This window comes from Semicossyphus pulcher, unplaced genomic scaffold, assembly GCF_022749685.1.
Source record: "Semicossyphus pulcher isolate SPU_LCO1_2020_fin unplaced genomic scaffold, fSemPul1.0.p SCAF_7, whole genome shotgun sequence".
In the NCBI taxonomy this organism is placed as follows: domain Eukaryota; kingdom Metazoa; phylum Chordata; class Actinopteri; order Labriformes; family Labridae; genus Semicossyphus; species Semicossyphus pulcher.
The window spans coordinates 24712623-24739128 of record NW_027211748.1 but is presented as its reverse complement, the minus strand read 5'-3'; the positions used below and the strand labels follow the sequence as shown (position 1 = coordinate 24739128).

The 26506-nt window shown below is 42.2% G+C and overlaps 1 protein-coding gene across 2 annotated transcripts in view; it reads left to right on the top strand.

Annotated features, from left to right (window-relative positions):
- The window catches only part of astn1 (astrotactin 1), a 440186-nt gene that overhangs the window by 358418 nt on the left and 55262 nt on the right, over window positions 1–26506 (top strand). For both annotated transcript variants that reach the window (XM_069684331.1, XM_069684330.1), the window contains exons 18-20: window positions 18526–18803; window positions 21023–21156; window positions 23106–23257. In XM_069684331.1, the coding sequence (XP_069540432.1) occupies window positions 18526–18803; window positions 21023–21156; window positions 23106–23257 (564 nt within the window). The remainder of the gene's footprint in view (window positions 1–18525; window positions 18804–21022; window positions 21157–23105; window positions 23258–26506) is intronic.

Genomic DNA, 26506 nt, shown 5'->3' with positions numbered 1-26506 from the left:
AGCCTCCCCGCGCTCCTCCTGTACACGGATGCAACAGAAACATGCCGCACACCACCACCATCAGCTTAGAAACATCTTGCTACACTACATTACTCTGGTCTTTAGTAGCAGGCGAGCTCGCACCGCTCGGCGTTTTATCCGTCGAAAAATTCACAGATCTGAGAGAGAAAAGAGCCTGTGGTGTAATGTTTGACTGTGAAGCAAGCAGGAGGAAAGAAATGATAAATGGCTTGGTGAAGATCACTTAACAACCGCACTGGGTTTAAGTTGGACAGCAGATGAGGCAGACAGGAAGAGAGGAGCTAGGCTCAAAGTTACAAGTGGTAGAACTCAGACAACACATTGCCCAAGCAGACGAATGCTTCCTTGAACGTACTTGCTGCCATAAATTAATAGGATATTCAAGATGTTTCTAGTGGACAGAGTTGCTCTTGACATGTTAAAACTTGTCATTCTTCATTTATTTGACGTTTCTGTGACAAATTGTGAAACATTTTTCATCAAATATATTTGAGTGGTTGAAAAAAATCTTTATTTAAACATAAACGTGTCTTTTAAAAATGTTATGCTGGGATGAGAATGTCTCTCTCTCCGGCCGGGCTGGGATTTGAATTCGCCGGCATCATGACCGCACGCCACACGGGTTGTTGTATTAGCTCGTTTCAGCTACACTAAAGTTAATTATTAAAGTATAAAGTGACATTGTGTGCATTCAATAATGCTCCTTAACCAAGAGAGTGTGCGTTAGGACATATGAGGACACGCAAGAGCTTGCGAGGCAGCAGCGGTAGTGCTGATGTATTTCACAGTGGATATTAATTTTAATAACCGAATATTCCTTTTTTATTACAAATCGGTTATATATATATATATACATATATGACCAGACCTGTTTTTATATTTTACTATATTTTATAGTCATAATGCTCTTTTAACTGTGTAACATTTTGAATCGCTCTATGTATGAATGGTGCTTTATAAATAAACTTGCTTTGGACGTAAACTTGGACGTAAATCAGCATGATAAGAACTAACTATAATGACAGAAGCCATGTTTGAGAAAAATGTATTTTTGCGTGTGTTTTGATTTTATAGTTTGACTCATGTCCCATCTGTTAACATGGAGGAGGCAGGCTTTATGACCTATACTGCAGCCAGTCAGCAGGGAGCGATAGAAATGTTTTGGCTTCACTTTTTGGGAGCGGTCATGTCGTCCATCTTTTTATACAATCTATTCCCTGAACCCTAAATTGCAAAGCCTTGTGTGTGAACGTGCATAATTCTGGAGATTGGCATAGTAGCCTTTGCCATCCAGGTTAATGAGAGTAAAAGCGCTCTGAGTGGACTGAAGACAAGAAAAGCACTATATAAGTGCAGTCCATTTATCATTTAAGAGCAGTCCATCATAAAACCTAGTTCAAACTGCTCATTTTGCTCTTTAGACGATTCCTCAAGACTGTGGAGGAGTGGTAGATCATGTTTTGATTAAGATCTCTACCCACGCAGTAATGATGCATGTGACAGTCACTGCAGTGCAGTCAACAGTACGTCTGAGTCAGAATCAGAGAGGGAAACAAAAACTCTGCCCAGTGAAAACAATGAAATTGGTCACTGAGTGCTACAGAGAGTAGTTAGCATTTGTTAACTATTTGTTTCCAAAGCTTTCAATGTAATGCTTAATGACGACTCTGTAGTGTTAGCTACAACTATATTGTTATGGGGCTAAAACTCCCCCTGCTGTCGCTCCACACCAGCCGCCAATGACTCACGCTTAACATTCACAGGCAAAAATAGACACCCTTGACACTTCACTTCCACATCATTCAATAATAACGTCCATCCATCCATTCCATCCATTATCTCCTGCTTATCCGGGGCCGGGTCGCGGTGGCAGCAGGCTAAGCAAGGTGACCCAGGCGTCCCTCTCCCCAGCAACGCTTTCCAGCTCCTCCTGGGAGATTCCCAGGCCAGACGGGATATATAACTCAAAAATAACCTGAGGTGATCAAAAGTGACTTACTGACCACTTGGCAAAATTAGTTGAGGGGTTTTTGTAATAAATGTCAGAGTTTAACTGTGGCCAATTCTAACCCCATATCAGAAAAGACACTTCATGACAATATTTTAAATTTGGATTAAAACAAACTTCTACTACTTTTTAGTTGCTTACGACTATGCAATAAGACGCCGAATTACTTAGTTCAAAGGCCCGTGTAGATTTAGGCGCCAGTGGCTTTAAAGATGTAATCTCGAAGTTCTCAGTTTCGTTCTCTTTGGCGGCACCTGTGCCGATAAAAGGTATTTGCGGGAGCACACTTCCCAGATATCCAGACAGAGTTGCATGTGTGACGTCCACGGTTGGCTCCGGTTGTAACTCTTGATTTTCCTGGCTGACGGTCGCTTTCCTTTTCAGACTGTTTGCTTCATCTGAGCGTCGAGTTTGTTTCTTTTTCTTTGGATTTTCACTTCTTGTTGAAGTTGTATCTGTAGTCATCGATCTTTTCTTTGTTTGTTCAGCCATAGTAGATTACTGTTTATTCGCAACACTTGCAGAGAGCGGAAAAGCAGGCGCTTAGCTCCGCCTACCCTCTCTGGCAGACCAACCACTGCTGACACGGAAAACGCGTCACTAACTGCGTCACTAACTGGGCTCCGCTTGTGATTTTTTCCAGTAATGTTTGTTTAATGGATATCAGAACATCACATGTACTTTATTTCAGTTTCCTTAGACCAGGTTGCACTCGGTCAGAGAAGTATCTCTGTACATTAGCCGAACAATAGTGGCTGTGATGTTAAAGGGTCGATTCGTGTACAGTAGACCTCGCTATCGGAAAGTTGTGAAAACCTTGTGGACAGTCATGCATACTGAAGGCTGAGGAGACAGAGGAAGTGAAAGGTTATGGAAGTGAAGCTGATGAACATGTACAGAGAACATGCAGAGACACAGGCTGACAGACAGACAGCATTACAGGGCCCTTCAGAGTCCATGAAGAAGATGTCACTAATGGTCCTGTCAGGCGGTCAACAGCTCTAATCAGCACTTAGACAAACAGCGTCTGCTCACAGCCCGCCATGCACCACATACTGCTTTAAACATAAAGCTTCCATCAAGGCTTAGCGAGCCCTGTCTGCTGATGCAGCTGCAGATAACTGTGTGTGTTTGCATGTGTAGTTATGTAGGTGGGATGGATGAAGCGGGATAAGACGGATCGAAGGGGCCTTGCTCGGCTAGGCTCGTCTGTGAGAGGTACAAAGGGGTAGAAGGGCAGGCTAATGCTGCAGATGTATCATTGCATTAAAGCCATGTTGAAGGAGAACTTTAGGTTTTGTGGTTTCCTGGCTGTGATGTAAGATCAGATATTTTCCATCTTTCTTATCCATTGATCCATGCCCGAGTACGGGGAATAGATTTTCTCCTGCGAGCCAAAATGGCTCTCAAAATCTTCCTGGAACACATTCATTTGAAAAATCATTTCCATCAGGCTTTATCGCAACTTCTTTATGTGGACTTATTCCTTTTTATCTTTTCCACCTAAGCCTGTTTTTTTTTTTCTTGACCTTTTGGCATTTCTGTTCAGTTTTTCATACATAGTATTGAAAGTCATAAAAGCAGGTGGGTGGAAACATATCACAGCCTGAAAGCGATACAATCTAATCATCTACCAAAAGTCAACATCAGAGAAAATAGGTCGCCACTTTTCCTATAATCACCCCGTATTTTAGCTCCTGTGCCCTGCAGTGTAAGATTGAATTGCTACAATGAGAGAGTTTTTTTTGAATGCATGCCTTTCTGAAAAGCAAAATGCATTTCATGGTTTGTTCTGTGCTTAGACCATGGCTCAAAAAAATACAACTCTCACCTGTGATAATGAAATAAAGTTTGTTCAAGGTGAACTTTTAGGCGATTGTCAGAAATAGTATCGCAGACCAGTTAAAAACACAAATATATCTTTAAGTCTTCCAGTCTTTGAAAAATCTTAAGTCTTAAACAGGCTGCACAGTGGTGCGGTGGTTAGCGCTGTCGCCTCACAGCTAGAAGGCTTCTGGTTAGAATCCTGGTTCGGACGTAGGGGTTGGATTATGTGTGTTCTCCCCCATGCATGCATGGGCTCTCTCCGGGTACTCCGGCTTCCTCCCACAGTCCAAAGACATGCTCGTTAGGTTCAGTGGTGACTCTAGGCGTCCAGCCTGAGCGTGAAAGGTTGTCTGTCTCTGTGTGTCAGCCCTGAGATTGATCTGTCCAGGTGTAACCCCACCTCTCGCCCAATGACAGCTGCGATCAGCTTCAGCACCCCCTGTGACCCTGAACACTTTTAATACCTCCCCCCCCCCCTGTATACCGGTGCGACCAATATACCAGTATAAAATGTAGAGAGGTATTTTATTGTGTTACAGTATTTTACCCAGACGATGGCGCTAACCGGTTAAGTGATGACGTCACATATCCGCATTAAACTGTTTTCAGGTCCGACTTGCTACAACGTCTCCTATTTACAATATGCCGCAGTGCTGTTTGGTGTTTTCCGCTCTGTTTTAAACTTGATTGTTGCTAACGCCTCGTCACAGACATGCACCGTCATGATCGACATTGCAGCCGCCACTCTCACAACAATCAACGTTACCGTAGGCTTCAAGCTACCGCTAGCTACAGCACCGGTAGCTAGCAGGATTGCAAACTCGACATGGCGAAAACACATGGTAGGCTGTAATTTGTGTGTTTTGAATGTGTTTTAAATGAAAATAAATTGAAATAGTGTTTAAATAACTTGTGCACACGTTTTTATTAATAAATAGCTATAGAAAACCTTTTTCCCTCTGGGATACCCCCAAAACAGACTGCGTCTTATATTCCGTATTTCATGGTTCATCGGGTCAGATTACGCCAAAGCGACGACATTATGCAGACCAAAAGAGCCTATGTTTTTATTTTCCCTTACAAACATTCACAATGAGTAAAACTTTGTCCAGTTTAAAGGAAGCAGGAGGAGTTTTTCTTTAGAGAATAGTCTGAATTCATGTACAGGACAAGATCAGCAAAGAGATGAGACACACCTCTTTGTCCACAGGGCCAAAATCATGCAACATGAAAAGATCCTCACAGTTGCTTCTCTGTAAGATTAAATATCCATCCATCCATTATTTATACTGTTTATCCTGTTAAGAGTTGTGGTGGGCTGGAGCTGATCCGAGCTGTCATTGGGCAGGTACACCCTGGACAGGTCATGATATGAAAAAATAATACAAGTTTTCGTTCAGAAAAACAAGACTCAGCTGACGTCCTTCATCAGGACTGTGTGGGTGTGGTTTCATCAGTTATGCTTAGAATAGAATAAAATAGAAAATACTTTATTGTCTCCTTTGTTCATGCAAGAAGCAGGAAACTAAGATCCACTGCTGAAACATATTTGGGACATTACAGCTCAAAGCCATGCTTCTAACCAGGACGCCACACAGCGTGATCACTGCATTCCTACAGAGCAACATCCGCCTCAAATCAGCGCCAAGTGCTGAGGCACAAACTCAAATACAGATCATTTGGCAGAAAAGTATGTTCATGAAGGATGCACGTTGTTGGGAGCTGATTGAGAAAATCAGTGTTTATGTGCTTTTTAAAACTCAATCAGGTTTTATGAGTGATTTTATTTGTGTGTGCAACATAAACCAGTGCCAACTACATCGCTTCTTATTACGAGTGTTGCATTATGAGTTCAGGTGGCGCTGCACCGAGCGCAGGAGATCGTTTAGCGTATGTGGCCTGCAGCAAACACACCGGACCACCTGATGGTGTGAGACGCATCAGTTAGAACCAGGCACACAGAGAGACTCAGGTGCAGAGCTTGCATGCTTTTTTTATTTACTGAATAAATCAGAAACACATCCATTTACAGCAAAATAATTTTAATAACAGGCTCTATATGTCCTCTGACAGTATAATAAAGCTGCATTATTGTTGCTGTTGAGTTTTCATAATTGCCATTTGATTCAGAGTATCCAATGTTCACCGGTAAACAGATTAGTAATTACAAGCAAATGACTATCATCTGTTTCCTCAGCTTCATTCTTCCCCCATTACCGAGTCCTTAACGCGAGGTTACTGATAAATTCCAGGTTAATGAGCTGGTACAACAGTAAATTAGCGATGTATAAATTGATACAACAGGGAAATGTGTTTTGTCCTGCGGGTCGGCCAGTTAGCAGGAAGGTTTAATGTCATGGTAAAGGAGGCTTCGAAAGTCACGGGATCAAACTCAGGCTCTTCTGGTTAATGGTGACCTTTCTAAGTCACAGCTAACGTCTCTCTCAGAGGTGAATTCAAAGGGTAAACTCTATAAGGTCGCATATATAGATATCTATAATATCTGCAGCTACCTGTGAGATTGCGAGTCGGTTCTGATCGTGTTGCTGAAGTGGCTGATTGTGCCGCTGACGTGGATTCAGGAGAGAGTCCAAGTGTTATCACGCTGCCGAGCGTACACATGCTAAGCTGTATCCTCCCACACTACACACACGCATTTCCCTCTGTCAGTCAGCTCAACTTATCAGTTTCTCACTTGCACAAAACACACAAACTCACGCTGCTTCTGCCCCTCCATCCCTCTCTCTCTCTCTCTCTCTCTCACACACACACACACATGCACGACAAACAAATGTCTCCCCTGCCTCGCCTTCTTTCGCTCATATCCTCCACGCGGAAGCGCAGAATCTCAGCATGGATTACAGTCGAGGGAGGGACGCACACTTTATATTTAAAATTCGCTTTAGCTTGGTTCGGGTGGAGCGACGCCCTGCCGCCGTATATTATCTGGTACAAGCTTCATGTGGCTGCATGGGAAGGTGTTGCATTAAAAAACAGAAACAGAGAAACTGCACAAACACATCTGAGAAGATTTGCCTGTCACATGGATTTGTTTAAGCACTCTGATGTATTCCATTCGCAGGTTTGCGACTTCCAAATGTAACGCACAGACAGACGCGCAGCTTGCCCAGAGTATTGTTTATCTGCGTCTCATTCAGTCTCCTCTTTGCTGCCTCTAATTCTGTTTATCATTTCTCTCCTCGGCGTACAAATGCCGTGATCGCTCCCAAACTCCCTCGTTTTAATGCAGTTTTCCATCTCACTGCTTTCCCATTTACAAGGCTTTGATTTCCGACGTTCTCAGATCAGCAGGAGCTCGTGATTGCATTCCATAACCATATAATGTTCATCTCAGCCGAGCACATTTAAAAGGTTAGGTATGATTTGCCCTGCTTTTGTCTGCTGAACGCTGAAGCATGTGCATTTATACCTCCTGTTTCCAGAGCTTGCTGCTGCCATGTGAGTGATCCACTAGCATCATCTAGTGGCCGGAAGCAGGTACTTCTTAATTACTGGAATCAGTGGAGCTGCAGTAAATGGTTTTATTCCCCACAGGATGGAGGAGAGATGAGTTCACGCTGGGAGACGTGGGGGACGTGGTGTCAAGTCAGGCGTTTAGTTTAAAAGCCCCCGTTAAAAAATGAGGCTGATGGTGTCAGGGGCTAAAATCACAGCTCTTTGATCACAAAGATGAATGATGATTTAATGAGTCGCCGTTTCACAAAGAGGTCGGATGAAAGGCGACATAATGGAGTGGATCCGCGGACTTGCGAGAGACAGGAAATGAAGGCTTTCATTCCAAAATCACTGTAATGTATTAACACAAACAACATCTGAAGATTACATGCTGAAGGAGATCTCTCCCTCCCTCTGTCTCGCTTTCTTCTCGACTCTCACGGCCGTAAACATTCATCGACTTGAAAGTATATTTTTGTAAACAGTGCGACAGACTTGAGTCAGTCGGTGGAGGATGAAGAGGAGTTTTCTCTCACTCGCGAGTGTGGGAGGACGAGCTGGGTGGATGGAGAGGTATTATATGAATCTGAATAGCTCTGAGCTCCATCTGTTGTGTACTATAGAGATGATGAGTCATTCCGCTCGGTACAGCACGGGTCAAAGCTGCCCCAAATCCCCAGCTTCATACCAACACACACACAAACACATGGATAAACACACATACTAACACATGCTCGTGCTGTGGCTTTCCCATCATGCATTAGTTCTGTGTTTACAGATTAGCGAAGCCTATTAGGTCTCAGCTGGTGATAAAGATTGCTTTTCAAGCCATGTCCACGCCTTCTGCTGCAATATCAGTCGTAATATGTTTACCCTCACCATGACGACAGTGGTTGCTACTGTACAGGGTTAGAAGAGAACTGCACTGACTTATCATTCAAATCAACATCAACAAACTCACTCAGAACCAGAGCTATCGTATCTTCTTACTTAAACCTTCTTGTGCTTGTCAGAAGCTAACGCCTGCCTCACCCACAACCCAGCTCATCCACAGTTCTGTCGAAGATCTGGGTGTGTTGTGCTACCAGCAGCTCTCATTGCCTGCAGCTGCAAGCATCAAACAGAGATGAGCAGCGTGTTCATAGAAGACTAGACAAATAAACAGGGGAGCTGCATTTTTTCTGGAAATATAACACTATAACTTTTATTTCTTAACCAATTTCAATAAGTCGTTAGTTTTTATTCAATCAAAAAGTCATTTAGTCCTCCAGCGTGTTCCAGCTGGCTCCAACACCGAGCGTTATAATGGACACAACACCAAGAGAGCAGGTTATTGCATTTTAGTTTATTTAGGATTTCTAACTGAAAACCTGATATCAGATGCCACAAAGGTGCTGCTGCAGCCGGATGGAGACAGAGAGGACTGAACAAAGGCCGTGCCTAAATAGACTCAGCCAAGCACAGCTGCCTGCAATCAGGTGATTCACCTGAGCTCAACAGGAGACACAAAATAAAACAGGATGTAACAGTTTCGTTCCTGTAAGCACAATATCGCTGCATACTTTGGAACGTATGGCAGCTATTATAGCCAAACTATCAGGATTCAATAACCTAAAAAAGAAAAGAAGAAAAAGAAAGTAAAGAAAAGGACATTTTTGTCCAACATGATGCTCGAGTCGATGTACCATCCAAGGAACTACAATTTATAGGTTTGTGTTTGAGTAAAGTGATTTTTTTGTTTTATTGTAAACATTTCTCCCTACTTTCAAATAAAATATTCTCATTTAGGTCTTTTATTTGCAGAAAATTACGACTGGTTAAGAAAGATGAAGAAAACAAGTTCATGTTAAAACAACCGAAAATAAAAATTCAAGCATGTCGACTGTGTTCGATGGCTTGTGTCCATCCATCTTCCTCTTGATCACATTCAGGAGGTTTTCAATGGTTCAGACCTGGACTGGGCTGGCCGTGACATGTAGAGAGAGATGCTGATTTAAGGAACATTTGGAGGGGTCACTTATGTTTTTTACAGAGCTGTACACGGCTACAGCTTGTCTGTTGAGCCCATTCTAACAATTTAATTTAATTTAATTTATTTGATTTTATTTAAAAGGGACCATGTACAATTTAAAACATAAATGTCACCATTTGATGCACCGTACCAGCTTTAAGCTCATTCCCACCTGTAGTCCCTTGGCAGGTCAACACAAGACAAAAATGGGACAATAACAAACAGTACAGTGTAAAGCAAACGACAAAGTTACTAAGATTACTAAGATGCTCATGGAGCTGCAGCTCCGCACAGCATCAGGCAGGGAGTTCCACTGATTTGTGGCTTTTACAGAAAAAAGCTGATTGTCCAAAAGCAGTGCGGCGAAATGGTATAGTACAATCATTTGTAGAGGATATTCTTGAGGATATAGCGAGTATACACAAAGTCGCGTAGGGGGAGGGCATTTAGAATTATATAAACCAGACACAAATTTAAAAATAAACTAAAATTCTCAAAGTCCTTAAATTGTATTTCTCCAGTACCCTATAGTGATGAGAGTGCAATGGCTTTTTGTCCGGAGCTTTGAAACACCTGCAGATTTCTTTGGTTTCCAAACTTCTTCAGCTTCACCTGGAACCGACCCAAGTGGCAACACTGGAGTCAGCTTGTCATACTGACGCAGGTCCTTCTGGGTCCATAAAGATTTATCCTTGAACAGCCTTCGACTAACACTTTCTACATTGCATGTATAATTACTGGAGCTTACAGTAACCTACATGTTAATCTTAAGGAAGCTTCAATGCTACACCGTTAGCAACAAGAACTATGGACTAAAGCTGAAATATGTTCACACACATATATAAAAGTATCACACTCCCAGTCACATCAGCACACAAAGGTAGTCTGTGCTGAAGCCCTTGTGGTCTGAAACAAATCAAATCATGCCGAGTCTGGTAAAGTTAGATCCAAAATGGAATGTTTGGAACGGATAAAGAGGATGTGGTGTTTATTTTAGTGTGTTTTTTCTTGTCATCACTTTCCCCTGCGAGACCACTGACTCTGTTGAACACAAATTACACATAATGAGCGTCATGGTTGTGCTTTCATATACAGTATGTGTGTGATTTATTCTCTTCACAGCAGTATACTGCTAGTCATTAGGCTGCTCTAGAAGCAGGTGTGTTTGTGTGCGTGGGTTGAAGCTGACAGCAGTTTACGTGCTTAGATAAGTTTGCAAAGGCACCTTTTAGACTGTAAGAGAGCTAAAGACTGTCTGAAGAGAAAAGGGGGAAATGAGAAAGTCAGCAAACGAGTTATGGCGAGAATGAAAGAGCAGAGGAAGTGTCAGAAAATGTGAGAGAGGAGAAAATTGGTTTTCTTGTTTTAGCAGGGAGATGCAGAGAAGGAATATTATATTACAGCGTTCCTGCCTCACACCTTCCCCACATGTATTTGCATTGCCAACGAAGGTGCCATTGTGCTTTTTTCAGGCTAAGAGAGAGAATGAAAGAGGAATCACAGCGAGGAGATGCTGTAAAAGGAGACAAAGAGGGATGACAAAAGCAGGAAGACGTTAAGCAAGTTCAAAGACGTGCATGGTGCTCGCTTGTTTCTTTTGTGAGACAGAAAAATGCAGCAGGAGTATTTGATAGAATAACATTCTTATCTCGCAGCAACAAGGCATGCTTCACCTTGGGAAGACGAGCAGTTGGAATTGAGACATCTACACCCTCATATGCACCAAGACTTGTGCTCCAACTTTTCCTCAATATGAGCATTTTAAGGCCAGGTATTTATTTAAATAAAAGGGCACTAATCAGGTGATTGACAGGTGCTGTGCGCCACCTCAGACTACCTCTATCACCTCCACTGACAAACATAACGCAGTAATGAAACCTGTGAGGAAAGAAAGTAAACACATTAAGCAGTTACAAACCCCAGAAGTCTCTTTCTCCACCACAGAGCTCGTTGGGTGAGTCTCAAGGGACTCTTCATGTGTCTGTGTGACTCTCTAAGTGGTCAAGAGAGCCTTTTTACACGACGTTCTGCGGGGCCATTTTCGCAGAGAGCGGATGACACAACAGTTTTCAGGTGCAAAACAACAGCAGTTGTATTCATTTATGAGACACAAAAGTGGTAACGTGTGTCTTATTGGTGCATACTGTAATCAGTTCACAGTAGATCATTTCCTGTTTTTGATCCTGTTTCTGCTTCCTAAAATAAAGAAAGTGTCAGTGTTCTTTTGAAGTTACAAATGGTGGTCATGTTTGGGTTGGTAAAAGGCAAATCCCTTCCTCAAACTAGGATAGAAATAATCTAAGGCAAGAAATATTTCTCTCTGTCTGAGTTCATCGGTTTGTAATCTGAACAAATAAACACACTTAAAGCAGAGGCTGTACATGAGGAGGGGATGTAAAGCAAATGGCCAGCAGGGGGCGACTACACTCACAGCAAACATTAATCAGACAGCATAGAACTTAATTGGAAAATAAGCCTACTTTAAAACGTATTCATTACCTCAGTAAACATTTCCATAATGACCTTATGGTCTTATGCTAGATTCAAGCCTGGTTCAAAATAGCATGATGATAATTTTGGAAAAACAATGGTCCCCTTTGTGAATAAAATCCAGGATACAGCTGGGTGTACTTAAAGACCATGTTTTAAGACATATAAAATGCTCTGCCTGAATTAATGAATTGTCTATGTTTTTGTCAAAAAAAAAAAAAGTTTAATTACCTCATAAAAATCCTCCCAAGGCATCTCCTCCTTCTCCCTCATTAAAAATACACGAACCTACATAGGCCCCGCCCACTATGCACTTTTCCAACCTCCCCCTCCATCATGAAAACAAAACATGTCTCTGCCATCGTTTAGTGGCAACTTGTTGAAACTTAGCTAGCTTGAAATGTAGTCATTAGTAGTAGTAACGTTAACGTCAGTAGTCAGTAGTGAGATTGCAAAAATGATGATGACGGTTACAGCTGGCTCGCACATCGCAGAAGTGGTTGCCATAGGTTACACATAATGATAAGCATAGCGTCACCCCGTGCATTAACGAGATTGGCTCCTTAGGTTTGTGACGTCTCAAACCTGCCAATGTGAAAACGTGTTGTTCAGCCTGTCCTTGGTACACTGCAGTTTAAAAGCAGACAGGCCCAGCCATGGAGATGACTGCTGATGTTGTCCCTGATATGTCTTGTAGCACATGAAGAACACCACATGGAGATGTTTACAAGGTTACACACTTGACACATGTTAAAAGGCATAAAGCAGACTGGCTCATAATTGTCATTGTAACATCGAAAAAGGTTTTCACTGAGAAGAAAGGTTGCACTCTATTGCATATGATTTAACATTTGTAAGTGTGTTCATGAGCCATTTGAGTGCAAACATAATATATCTAATAGTCCTATAAACTTTTAAGTTAACCGCAGAGAGGTTGGTGTGATAAACTGCGTGTTTGGCTATCAGGTGTCTTCAGGCTGTGCTGCTTGTCCATTATAATATCCCCAGCCGTCCCAGCTGACACTGAGCGCTGCCGAACTAAACCAGGACTAAACTGAACTAATCATTGCCAATCTTCTGTGCCCTAAAAGGCGCCCAGCTGTCCTAATATAACTGCCACATTTAATTTCCATCTGCCAGGAGGTGGCAAGCGAAGATAGAAAGATGGGAGCTGATTAGGGGGAGGTGAGCCAGTTTGACAAGGAGAGATTAAAGTTTGCTTGGTCAGGAGTGCAAGGACGCTGACGTCCCCTGAATACGTCTGTGAATGCCAATATTTTCTGCAAAGGCATCACATCATTAGGTTGATTGTTGATTTCCTTCTTCCCACTTACACTCACTTCAAACTAAATCCTAATCCTCTTCTTTATGGCTTTTGATTCATGTGTCATGGCGTCTGCGCACACACACACCAATGTCGCTCAGGGGTCAAGATGTGTGAGCGCCGACAGTCTGATTCGCTCTCCCCTGCTGTGACTCGGCCCTGCGTCAGACCTCATTTACCTGCACACTCCTCTGATTGGTAACGGCTTATCTGTCGATTGGTCTCAGCGACCCAATCAGAGGGCCTCGGCGCTGCGTGCTAACACTGTCAAGGACGTGAACAAGATGTGTGCACATGCAGAGAGACACAAAACTAACAAGGGGATATAAATGAACAACATTATTAGAGCTGGAATGTTCACACCTGTACACACACACACACAAACAAGTGCAGATCTGATGGCAGCTGTGTAACTGTGCGTACCCACTTGAATGCAGCTAAAGATTCACCCCTCTTGTGTATTGCAAGCAGCTGATTTAATGCTCAGTGCATGCTGGGATACCTAGTGACGCACCAGGCTGGCGGCATCACTTTATAACAGCTTTTCTCCCTCATTATGTCATAATCATACATTTTAAGAAAACTGTGTTATACTGTTAGGTAAATAACCTTGTGGGGAGCGGTTATGATTGCTGTTAACAAACAAGGCTTTCATTAAGTTCACTTGACTGTTAAATTTCCCAGGTTGGGTATAATTTTTCCTCATTATTATATACAGTAGTTGTTGTTTGTTCTTATGTGCTCCCAAGGTTCCTTTCTTGCATTTATTTAAACTTTGTTGTCCTTTCATTTAACTTTTACTTCGTCTGTTCTGGTTGCCAGTTTATACAAAGGGCCCAGGTGCACCATGGTCTCTCTGTGGCATTGGTCGGCAGGTTGTCTGGCTTGCTGAGCGTGCCAGTGCACCAATGTGTGAATGGCTCAGGGTCTCCCTTGTGTGTGAGACAGGATTTACTGATCTGAGCCACAGGCTTTAAAGTGAAACGGCTTAAAGATTACATTTTAAAATGTCCAGCACAAGCTTGTACCATTGCAACACATTTAAAGTTATAATATTGAAGTGATAATCTCGAAGATTTTCATTTAAATAAATCTCCGTTAAGTCACTATCACCGAATTAGGTAACACAATGGTGATTGAGCCTATGGCCCACTGATGAAAGACTTTGTATTTGCAGTATTACAGACTGGGTGTCTGTGGCGACTTTTGTGGAAAAAATCACAAGCAGCGTCCAGTTAGTGACGCGATTTCCATCAGCCAGCAGTGGTTGGTCTGCCAGAGAGGGTAGGCGGAGCTAAGCGGCTGCTTTTCCGCTCTCTGCGGAAGTGTTGCGAGTAAACAGTAATCTAATATGGCTGAACAAACAAAGAAAAGATGGATGACTACAGATACAACTTCAAAAATAAGTGAAAATCCAAAGAAAAAGAAACAAACTCAACGCTCAGATGAAGCAAACAGTCTAAAAAGGAAAGCGACCGTCAGCGAGGAAAATCAAGAGTTACGACCGGAGCCAACCGTGGACGTCACACATGTGACACTGTCTGGATATCTGGGAAGTGTGCTCCCGCAATTACAATTTATTAGGAAAAGAGTTACAACTGTTACAAAGGGAGCCAATTGTGGACATCTGGTTACATTGGGAACTGACTCCCGCAATTACCGTTTATCGCCATTAGAGGCGCCAAAGAGAACGAAAATGAAATCTTCGAGACTGAATCTTTAAAGTAATTTTACTATGAAATTTGTATGTAGATGGTTTAGATTAATATACACAAGGAAAGACATAATGTGTTTTCTGACTACCGTCTGACTAAATGTCTCACTGACCTTCATCTTAAATGTGGGGTATTATGCTGATTTCAAGCTTCATCTTTCACTCTGTGATACCTGCAGAGTAGCAATTTACAGTTAAAAAACTCCTCATTTTTCTCACACTGGTGCTCCGTGCAGGCCCTCATACAGCCTCTGCCTGAAATGACTCAGTCAGCTCTGTCCCTTTAAGAAACCCCACCCCTACAAGCCCGCTTTCTTCTTATTGGCCAGCTCTCTGAAGCCTGCTGATGTGATGTCACAAAGTGCAGCGTGTAGAAAAAAAAACCTGCCGTTCACAGCAGCCTGCAGACTGAGCTGAGAAGCCAGGGGATTACTCCAACATACGTTTACCTACAGATTTGAAACTTTACCCACGTTTAGTCTGGACATCCAACATTGTAACATTATATGTATATCTTATAATGTGAAACAGCATAATACCCCCTCTTTAAGGTCATATGTTTCAACTATTTGAGCCCAAAAACTAAACTAAACTAAACTCCTTTCTCTGTGAATACAAAAAGCTTCTACAAATTACAATCAATTTCTGCTTAATGAAATTGTAATTGTAGCTTGATCGCCCTTCATTCAGCTGAATTGAACTGAACCTAAATGTGTTGTTCTTGACATTACTCATAAAAACCTGTAAACTTAATGACCCAGTCGCTGTCAGACAGAATGAAGTATGTGTTTATTTCAGAGTCGAGTGGGAGACGAGGTATAATCAATATGGTGTTAATTACCAACACACCAACGCAAACGCTAAATATTGTTAATGTAGCACTTTGATTCGTAATCTCTTTTTAATGACAACACATCGCTACAAACACACACACACACACACACACACACAGGTACAAACGTACACCAGCACAAATTGGTGTGCATGTAACCATCCTGATATAATCATGCTGTGACAATCCATGGAGACACTGAAGCTCTCGCTGTAGTCTGTATTTGACTGGTTAGTTACACAAGTTGTTTGTCCTTGAATTGTTACATGCAATAAATTATGTGCAAAAGTATTGAGTCTCACAGAGGCGGTGTGTCGTGACAGTGGGTGTATGACAAATGGAGTTGTTTCAAAAGTATGAGGTGGGAGGATTTGTGCAACTATCCCAACTTCACTAACTAAGATAAGCTTTATTTAGAAACTATCCATTCAGCTTTAAACATATTGATACTTTAAGAAATGCATACTTAGACAGTCTTCTGTTGCGCTGAAAATTAAAGTGCAAATAAATCACTTTAAAAATGTTGTGGGGAAAAAAGTTACGCTAATGCAAAGCAATAATTCACATGATACCCTTTTGTTGAGTGCACACGTGTGTTGGTCCCCGAGCCTGCCTGAACACCGTTTCCCATCATCCCATGGCTCATAAACCTGAGTTGTATTCCATCAAAGGCCGCCCGCACAACAAGCCCATTCCCTAATTGGTGCTTGAGCTTTTAAATTGCTTGTGTTTGCCCACAGCCCAGCACTCTCCCTAAATAGTGATCTGAAAAAGTCGCCCTTTTAAAAAGAAAAATGGTGTCAAAGTTCTGCATTAAGCATATTTCCCTCTCTCGCTGCTCTCTTAGCTTCCTCTGCAAGTGGACAGCCCACTCTCTCTCTGAGACAATATCACGATTTATGGGGAACATTTGGGTTTTACATAATGCAGAAGTTTGACTCTTCAAACTTTCTCCAAAATTCAACTTTTCAGGAATCTGCAGCAACAAAACTCGACGCAAGCACAAAATGCCACAAGTGAAATGTGTTCTTTTCTTCGGATCAAACAATTCAGCAGTGTAACTCAAACTGCCTTCGGGAGGCTTCAGGGAGCGTGTTTGCTACGTGATAAAAGCACAAGTAAAGTTTTTTAATCGGCACTTCCTCCTCCGTCTCGTTGATTTGTGAGTCTGTGCTGTGTTTTGAAAAATGAGTTAAAATGTATTTATTTTATTTATTATTTGTGAGTACTGTTGCAGTCGATTTCCTGCATTCAGATACAAGTTATCAGTAGATTATAAAGTTTGTTTTTTGCTGTAGGAGTCTAACCTTTAATATAAATGTACTGTAGATGTCTCTGTCCTGAGTTCAGAGGGCGCCCTGCTGGTTCACATTAAAGAGAAATAACACCTATAGTTTCAGCCCTATTTGTCCGTCAGATCTGCATCCTTTATTGTGCTCAAAAAGAGACAGTATGGAACTACAGTGCTAGAGATAAAATACACAAAAACTGTTGAATGAGTTTCGACATGCAAGCAGTGTTTTTAAGATGCAAGCATAAAGGTGAGAGTATAAGGAGGTTAATTTATTGTAGTTTATTCAATCTCGGATCCCATCGGCTGTAGTCTGGCGACAATCTGGGGACAACGGTCAACGGAGATCGGATCGATCATTTCTGATGCATTCGAGGGGAATCTGGACGCTGAACGGCTTTCGTGACACCACGTCAGGGAATTTATCTCAAGATGAATTTTAGCTCTCGAACAGATTGTTAGCTGTTAGCATGCAGATGTCTGTTGATAGAGATTAATAAGAAGCTAAATTATCATCAGATAGCCGTTGATGGAAGCCGGTAGCCCGCTGATACGTGATTGGTCAATATTACTTGGACTACAAGCGTACTACAAACGGAAACCAGAACAGCTATTTATCTTGATATGGCCAATGTCAGTTATTACAAAGCAGAAGTTGATGTCAACACATTTATTCATATTTTCTTTGTAAAATCAGTTAATAATTGCATTTAATCTGGCATCAGTTGCTTGACAGTAGTCCTTAACCAAAACATTGTGTTTGGTCAGAGAAGATGGTGTTTCTTCTACATGATTTTATTTTGCCACCTTGTATTAGATAAGACTTTGTTTAAACCAAAATAAATACCTATCAGAGCTACATGCCTGTGTATGTGTTGTGAAGTTAAAAAGTAGTTCTTTATTCTATATAAAGTAATAGATGTGCAGCATGTTGTTCTTCTAAGAAGAAAGAAGGAGAAGACACCGGTTTCATCTTACCGCTTTATACTGTATCTTTCTCTCTCTGTGTTATCGATGTTTTCACAGAGTTAGATCAATGTCTACGACTTGAGCAGGGAAAGAAAAATCATTCATGTCAATAACAGCCTGTAACAGCATCGGGCACATTGAAACAATGTAAACATTTCAGTGTTCAGCGCAGGTCTCCGAACTCACCTCCTCTGCTGGAGGGAACGCTGCGCTCTTTGTAGCTGCAGCTCTGGCCCAAATATTTATCCCCCTGCTCATGTATTCTGCCTGTGAAGCAGAAAAAGCTCAGAAGTCTCCAGAAGGAAGATATGGGGAAAGCGGGAACGCATTAATGCTTTGTAGTTTTGCCATGTTGCTACAAAGGAAATAGAAAATTCTCTCTTTGCTTTTTTTCTGTCCCTTATTCCCTTACCTCATCACTAAGAACATGTGACCTCAGCATCAACGTACTTTATACAAATGAGTACCAATAATATTTGTTTCCTATGCATTCTCATCATTTACTTTCACAATGTTCGCCTGTAGCACATTTTATCAAACTCAGGTTCTAACAAGCCAATTTCCTTCTGTGTGCCCTGTCAGGTAACTCGCCTTCAGAGGAGTCAGAGGAGCGGGACAAGGAGCCCAGGACGCTGACCTACCCAGCGTACATCGCCAGTCTGCTGGACACGGGTGCAAAGCGCATGGCAGCCGGCGTCCGTATGGACTGCACCAGCCAGGGACAGTGTCCGCGCTCCTGCCACCTCTGCCACATGAGCCCCCGGGCGGCACAAGGGCGGCAGCAGTCGGAGCCCGTCCTGCTGCAGATCACCAAGGCGGCACCCATCTACGAGCTGGTGTCCAACAATGAGACCTACCAGGTTTGTGCAGGGGTCGTCCTTCACTATCTGAGCCTGTGTAATGTCTGAAAACACCTACTTATGACAGATAACATGATATCATTTCAAGTTACACGCTCAAAATCGGCGGCTGCATCTTCTCTCATCCCCCTGAACTGGATTTTCTCACTTTAATCGTACTTTGATGAAAACTTTGGTGGAACTTTTCCACCATTTTTCTCACTGAAGCTTTCTTAAAATATAAAAGAACAGCTAATAATGTAAAAATCCAGGCATTAGATTAAGTGTGTGATCATTAAACCTCTGTCAGTGTATTAACTGGCGTCCTGCGACGACACACAGCATGTGTTTGCGGCTGATTCATCTGAGCTGACAACCTCACGGCCTCATTATGAACCAGGTTACAGAAACTTTACAGGGAAGTCTTTTTTTTCCTTTTAGAGTATCATGCCTGATTCTGCTGGCAGCATGCTGTGCAATTATCTGCCGTACTGCGCTGTGACTTATTGGACTCAGTCGATACTGTACGTCGATACCGCTCCTACTCCTCCAACAGGACGGAAGGTCGATACAGTGCTGTCTAACCCTCCTGGGGTGCCAGGCAGACGGATACAGCTGCTGTTATTGACTACAGGCTGTTTGGAGGTTGCTGGTGCTTGACTATGCGTCAGCTCATATGGACAAGATGCACAAGAAATATGTTGCTTTTTGGCTTGAACTTACAAGTATCACATCATTTCTTGGGGAGTGTCCATCCGTCCATATCTCATAGATGTGCATTTATCTCTGTACATTTCTTCTTTGACACTTTTCTCTCAAGATATTATAACCTGTGATTTAATGCAGGCTTTGTGAAACTGCAGTTTGTTATTGATTTAGCTCAGCTTTTTTTTTGTACTTGTTAAAGAATTTATTTATTTTGGGTCCCTACAAGTAAATAAACTAAACGAAACATTTTCAAGGAAAAAAGGAGCTCGCACAGGAAAGATGCTCCCAAAAAGTTAATTTATTATGTGCATTTATGAACCGGGGCACCCGGAGTAATGATGTAATGATGAGTTCTGCACTGCTAACAAAGCTTGGCCAGTTTCGTGAAAGGAGTGCCAGGTAACCATAAGGCTGACGATGAATCTATACCAAACACACAACTACTAAAACAAAGACACTGAAATATAAAGAGTCACATGTCTCCCTCTGCTTCACCGTCCCACACTGGCCGTGCGTGTGACAGCAGCAGCAGCAGCGTCGGGTGCTTGTTTACAGTTTACAGGCAGGTGACACAGACTGCTGCACAATAGTCTCTGTGTTCTGTGTTCTGCACATGCGCACATCAGAATTGCGATGGCGGTTTCAGCCCTATAATCAACTGTCGAGCCAAACAGAGTGGCTTTGCTAAAGTTGCATCTGTGCCATCAAATACTGAACTCACCTCTTATAAAGTAGCTCACAGAACTGCTTCATGTAAAAAGCTGCACACTACAGCTGAGGAATTAATGCTCCCCTCAGCTATTGTTCACCTACGATTGATGAAGCAACAGTCTGCAAACTTAAGGCTGTCCCTCTGTCAACAATACCATTGTGAGGTGCATTTATGACACGCAAAAGATGTGGAGGAGCAGCACGTGTCTGATAGAAAATATTATTATCTACCAAAGGGGGGCCTGCAGAAAAGGTTTGGGAACCACTGTATTAAAGGATGTCTGCATCGAGTAAAATATGATACATAAAGTCCCAGATTGAGCCAATCATTTGTGTCAATATGGATTCTAAACATCAACTTATTTACAGTATTTAACACTCGAATTAGATATGTCAACTTCATATACGTAGATCCCTTTCAATCCATTGGGATTGGGTGAGTTTTGTTTCACAATTTCCACTGCTAACAGGAGTAGCAGCTGTTTCAATGCATATGTGTCAAATTGAACTAATGTGTTAGCAACATAGGCTGCTCCAAGGCTGACGAGTAAACACACCTCCGGTCTTTAAAGTCCCCGTGGAGTTCATAGCGATATGGATCTGTTGGCACACTTAGCTCTCTTACGCACCTCACTCCCTTATTTCTCCGCCTTATCCTGAATAGTAAAGGCAAAACATCAAGAACTAATAGCCTCATAATTAACATTAATGGATGAAGAGTTTCTTAAATCCTCATTCAAATTTCACATTTATTTCTCTCTCTCTCCCTCTCTCTCTCTCTCTCTCCCTCTCTCTCTCTCTCTCTCTCTCTCTCTCTCTAGGCTCTTCAGGAGGCGATGATGAGCATGCTGTGGTGCTCCGGGAAAGGTGATGTTATCGATGATTGGTGTCGGTGCGATTCCAGTGCTTTTGGCACAGATGGGCTGCCCACCTGCGCCCCACTTCCCCAACCAATGTAAGCAACTTAGAATAATTTTACCTCCCCCCAGTCACCGCTCTGAAATGGGCTGCAGTAGATACCATCCATCATTTTACTGGCAAATGTCTGTGTCCTGTTTCAGTTGTTACAAGCCATCAGCATGCAGGTGTAGGCAGAATATTCTTTCAACCAATAATTACAGCCACAGATTAGTGACTGTAAGGGAGGTAAAACATCTACAAAGCGATGAGAGATGATCACAGCATACGATGACTATATTATTATAACAGTAACACGGTACTCATTGTGACGAGACTAAAGTTAAGTATTACTGTATACAGTGACGTGGTGTGCTTTCAAAGACGCTCTGTAAACAAGAACGTGCACGCATACGAGAACACGTTTGAACCAATGACTGTATATATAGATGGGCGACGCGTTTCCATCTGCTCCCATTGTACGAAAGTGATGCCAAAATAGCCCCCGTGATAGGTGCAGCCATCTTGCGATGGTGACGTCATTTAGAGCCAGAGTCTGCGCAGTAGAGATCGGCGGGTGGTGCCGCCATAGCCACTTCCGCTAACCAAGACACACACTTAACTTACGGAAAAAACAGCAAGGATCCCGCTCGCCGGCGTGTTTAACAGCAGAACAGCTTCTTGTGTTGGTCTGAGGTTCACAGGTTCACAGGTATGGACACTTCAATGACTGTAGTGATTGTTTTTGTTACGTCTCCTCTCGCTGTTCGTCCTCTACTCTGCTAATCCGGAACAGATCGGCTGCAGGAGCCGTATTTGTCAACAGAGCTGTCAATCATCATTTTGACAGCATCAAATAACTAATTAAAAATAAACTTGTCAGAAAAATACACACTTGGACATAAATCAGCATGATAAGAACTAGCTATAATGACAGAAACCAAATTTGAGAAAAATGTATTTGACGTGTATTTTGATTTTATAGTTTGACTCATGTCCCATCTGTTAACATGGAGGAGGCGGGCTTTATGACCTATACTGCAGCCAGTCAGAAGTAGAGAGGGTTTGGCTTGAGTTCAAGGGAGCTGTCATGTCATCTTTTTATACAGTCTATGATTAGAACACACAAGAGGGATTTTATAATCGAATTTTACGTTTTTTAATACAATCTGGTTTTATATTCGAATTTAGAATATTTGTTGACAGCCCTACTGCAGAGTGGTGCAGTGGTTCGTGCTGTTGCCTCACAGCTAAAAGGTTCCTAGTTTGAATCCCGAATGAGGCCTTTCTGTGTGGAGTTTGCATGTTCTCCCCGTGCATGCGTGGGTTCCCTCGAGGTCCTCCGGCTTCCTCCCACAGGCTAAAGACGCTCGTTAGGTTCATTGATGACTCCAAATTGCCCGTAAGTTTGAGCATGAAAAGCTCTCTGTCTCTGTGTCAATAGTTATTATTACTCATTTTTATGAAGTCATTAGTTGTGTAATCTAATGAGAAATGTTTACCTAATTTATCTTAGTGTATCATAGTTGTTACATTTCTGCACTCTTCACTCAAAACAGATTAAATTTCCTCAATCAAATGAAGTGCAAATGGTTACCTCAGTTTTATTCAGTAGATTCTATAGGTTGCTTTTATGGTGCACAGTAATTTGTCGATGATTACAACCACAATTGATTTATTCGTCCTCCTCGGTTGGGATGTGCTAATCAGTTAAATTAGCTGCTGTATTGATTGGTTGGCCTGAAAGCCTCTGCACACATGAGTCTTAATGTCATATGTCTGCAGAAGACCACGCTAGACTTAGTGAAGTCAGACATCAGGGGATAAATTGCTACTTTTTCTGTTGACAGAAATGTTTGTCACATTGCAGAACATTTTTCATTGGTTACGTTTCTGCAGAACATCAGGGATAATGTTTTTTTGTCAATTACAGTAATGAGCCCCATTTGCTTCCAACATCCTTCACTCAGCGTTGTGGTCTTTCATCCCTGTCGTTCTTGTTGCCAGGCTGAAGCTGTCTTTCACCTACGAGCCCAGCAGCTCATTGGTCATCATGGAGTGGAACCACACCGAGCCACCAATCGGCGTGCGGATTGTCGACTACCTCATCAGCCAGGAGAAGGTGACGGAGAGGACCGACCACTCCAAAGTTGAGACAGGTACGTCAGTCAGGAAGTGCCCACATCAAGAGGCTTTGAAGGAGGCTGATGTCGCAAGCAAACAGGGATGCCAGTTTTAATAGAAAAACAGATTATTATGTTTTATACACACAAAACTTCACCATCTACTACGTCGTGCCTGCAGTGACTTAACCAAAAGGATGTTGTTGTCTTAGATTGGTGTCATTCAGTCTTTTCCTGGACTCACTCCCCATCTTTCCAATGTTTTCTAAACCAGCAGGAGAGCCTGTTGATGTTTTGGAAGTGTACCACTTTGGGATGCGTAATGAGTAAGTCTGCTGGCTTTGGTTTGTATGGCCAGCTGTTGGCCAGCGTTCATTATTTATGCTGGCTTAAACCTTAAACCCCCAATTTGTCAGCACCATGTGGCCACATAAGCCTAATGTGTTTTATCTAGTCTACCACCTGGAAGAAATCCTGGTCCAAAGGTGCATAAGGAGGGATATTTTTCATACTGTTGGAAAGTAGTTTACAATTAGAAGGTAGTGCTTTGTACCTTGACGTTTTCTGTTGCTTTTGGCAAAGAAAAAGCTCAAACCTTTGTGAGTTTCATGTCGTATCATGAGAGTGTGCCTGGTTGTTTGGAGAGCTATAAAAAAGTAAGCAATAAACAAAGTCAATAAAAGTAGTGATCAATCTAAAGCAGGTGTAATTATGTAGTTTTACATGCATTAATGATTTTAGACTAGCGTAAAGTACACAACTTCTTTACTTGAGTCAAAGTATAGATACTCCTGGTCAAATATTACTCCAATACAAGTGAAAGGTGCTCAGTTAAATCATTACTTGAGTTAAAGTACTGGAGTTCTTGCTTTTAAAAAATAAGGTATATTCAGGTTAATTAAGTTAACCTCAAAACGTTGTATTTTCACAACGCATGGGTGCAGTCAAGAACACATGGGTGTACATTCTGCTACGTTATGTTTATTTAGAAAACATGATTTACATTTTTAAACTCACATGCTGCAGATTTTCAAAATAGCTGATGACAGCACTGCAAACAGAGCGAACATTCAAAACGATACGAGTCCTTCTTCATTTCAAAAACCTCAAACATGGGCTGAAGATTTGGCCGTGAGTGCTCAGGCGGAGAATCGTCGTACTTCTCTGCCATAGCCATCGTTACCACCACTGCCGAATGTTGCTAAGTGCTACTCATGGTGATTCATGCTGGGTCTCTCTCTAACGAAGAGTACGGTCTAGACCTGCTCTTTTTGTAAAGTGTCTTGAGATAACTTTGGTTATGATTTGGCGCTATACAAATTAAATTGAATTGATTGATTGATGGCGCTGTTGCCTCACAGCTAGAAGGTCACTGGTTCAAACCCCAATTTGGACAAAGGGGGCCTTTCTGTGTGGAGTTTGCACGTTCTCCCCGTGCATGTGTGGGTTCTCTCCGGGGTCTCCGGCTTCCTCCCACAAGACATGCTCGTTAGGTTAATTGGTGACTCTAAATTGCCAATAGGTGTGGGGGTGAGTGCAAAAGGTTGTCTGTCTGTGTGTGTCAGCCCTGTGATTGACTGGCAACCAGTCCAGGGTGTACCCAGCCTCTCGCCCAATGACAGCTGGGATAGGCTCCAGCCCCCTGCGACCTTCAACAGGAGAAGCAGTGTAGATAATGGATGGATGGATGGATGATTTATTGAATGAACTGCCTTATCTGAGTTACATTTGCTCTGCATTTAAACATGGAGACATGTGAGGCAGATGTACATGTACTGCAACAGCACAAACGGCACGCAGAACTACACGAACACAGTTTCAAAAGTTTCAAAAGTAACGAGAACATTCATAGAAATGTAGTGGAGTCAAAAGTACGATATTTGTCTTTCAAATGTATTTAAGTAAAAGTCATAAGTTTCCCCAAAAAATAAAACTCTACAGATACTCCAAAAATGTACTTAAGTAAAGTCCTCAAGTAAATGTACTTTGTTACTGACCACCCCTGGAAATGATATAGTTTAAATGCACTGATGATTTTATTGTAGCGATGCAGAATCCTTCTAAACATTCAACAGGTTTTCAGTATGCATCACTACGTTTGTTATGAGCATATTCAAGTTGTAGTTTTTGAGGCCTCCACAAGATGGTGTGCACCAGTAATGATTATATTGGAGAGCTGAAGTATCTTTTGACAGTATTTAGGTCTCTGACTTCACTGACTGTGCCTACACACTGTTTATTATTAAAAAAATGAGCTTTTTACTGTATTTTTATACACATTGCGACCAAACGTACAGCCATTATTGCTATCAGTGTTGCAAAAAAGGAGCGTTGCAATTGGTCATACTGAAAAATGTACTGTATGAAAGTCTAATATTCACTTTATGTTTCATGTATTTGCTTATTAAGGTGTGTTTTCACTAAAGCAGGAAGTCATATAAGCAGCCACAGCAGCAGTAGCAGTGTGTGCAGCTCTGTCATCCATAACAGAGAGCGCAGCTTATTTAGCCGGACCTATAGAAGAGGAAGCTGGCAAACGGGGGCCGTTTATTTTAGCAGTAATGACCCAATCCATAATGGAGACTGTTTCAGTTCCCTGTGAGCACCAAAGTTTGTTGTGGCCTAATGAGAGAATAAACTGTATTAGTCACAGCAGTGAGGATCGTTAATCAATGCAGCAGCTTCAGACGGGAGAGGAAAACAGGTGAGCGTTTTCTGTATGAGTGCTATAATAGTAAATATGAGCTATAGGTTCATATGTAATGTTCATTCTAGCTGCAGACACAAACATTTACCATTTAGACTACAATATCCACGCTTACTTTGCTGTGTGAAACCCTATTTAGATAAACATACCTCTCCTCCCCTCTTAAACGCCTGAATGCAGCGCACCGTGCTGCACCGTGCTGCATTCATGGTGTTAAAACCAGAGTCAGTCAGACTCCAACCAGATGTGACAGCCAATCCAAAGCTCTGTAGGTCACAACCACAGTGAAATACTGCCAAGTTGTGTGTAAGCTGAGCGCCCCCTACAGATAACACATTAAAGGAGGTGACAAGTGAAGTGCAACAGCAGCAAAGGTGTGGTTAGGATTTCTTTTGTGCCACTGCCATGTGGCCAAAAGTATGTGGAGCCTCTTCTCTGCAGACGTTTCTAAAGTACTGTGGAAATAATAGTAATAGTCATAGTGGTAATATAGACTGTATAAAAAGATGGATGACGTGACAGCTCCCTAAAAGTGGAGCTAAACCCTCTCTATCGCCCCCTGCTGACTGTCTGCAGTA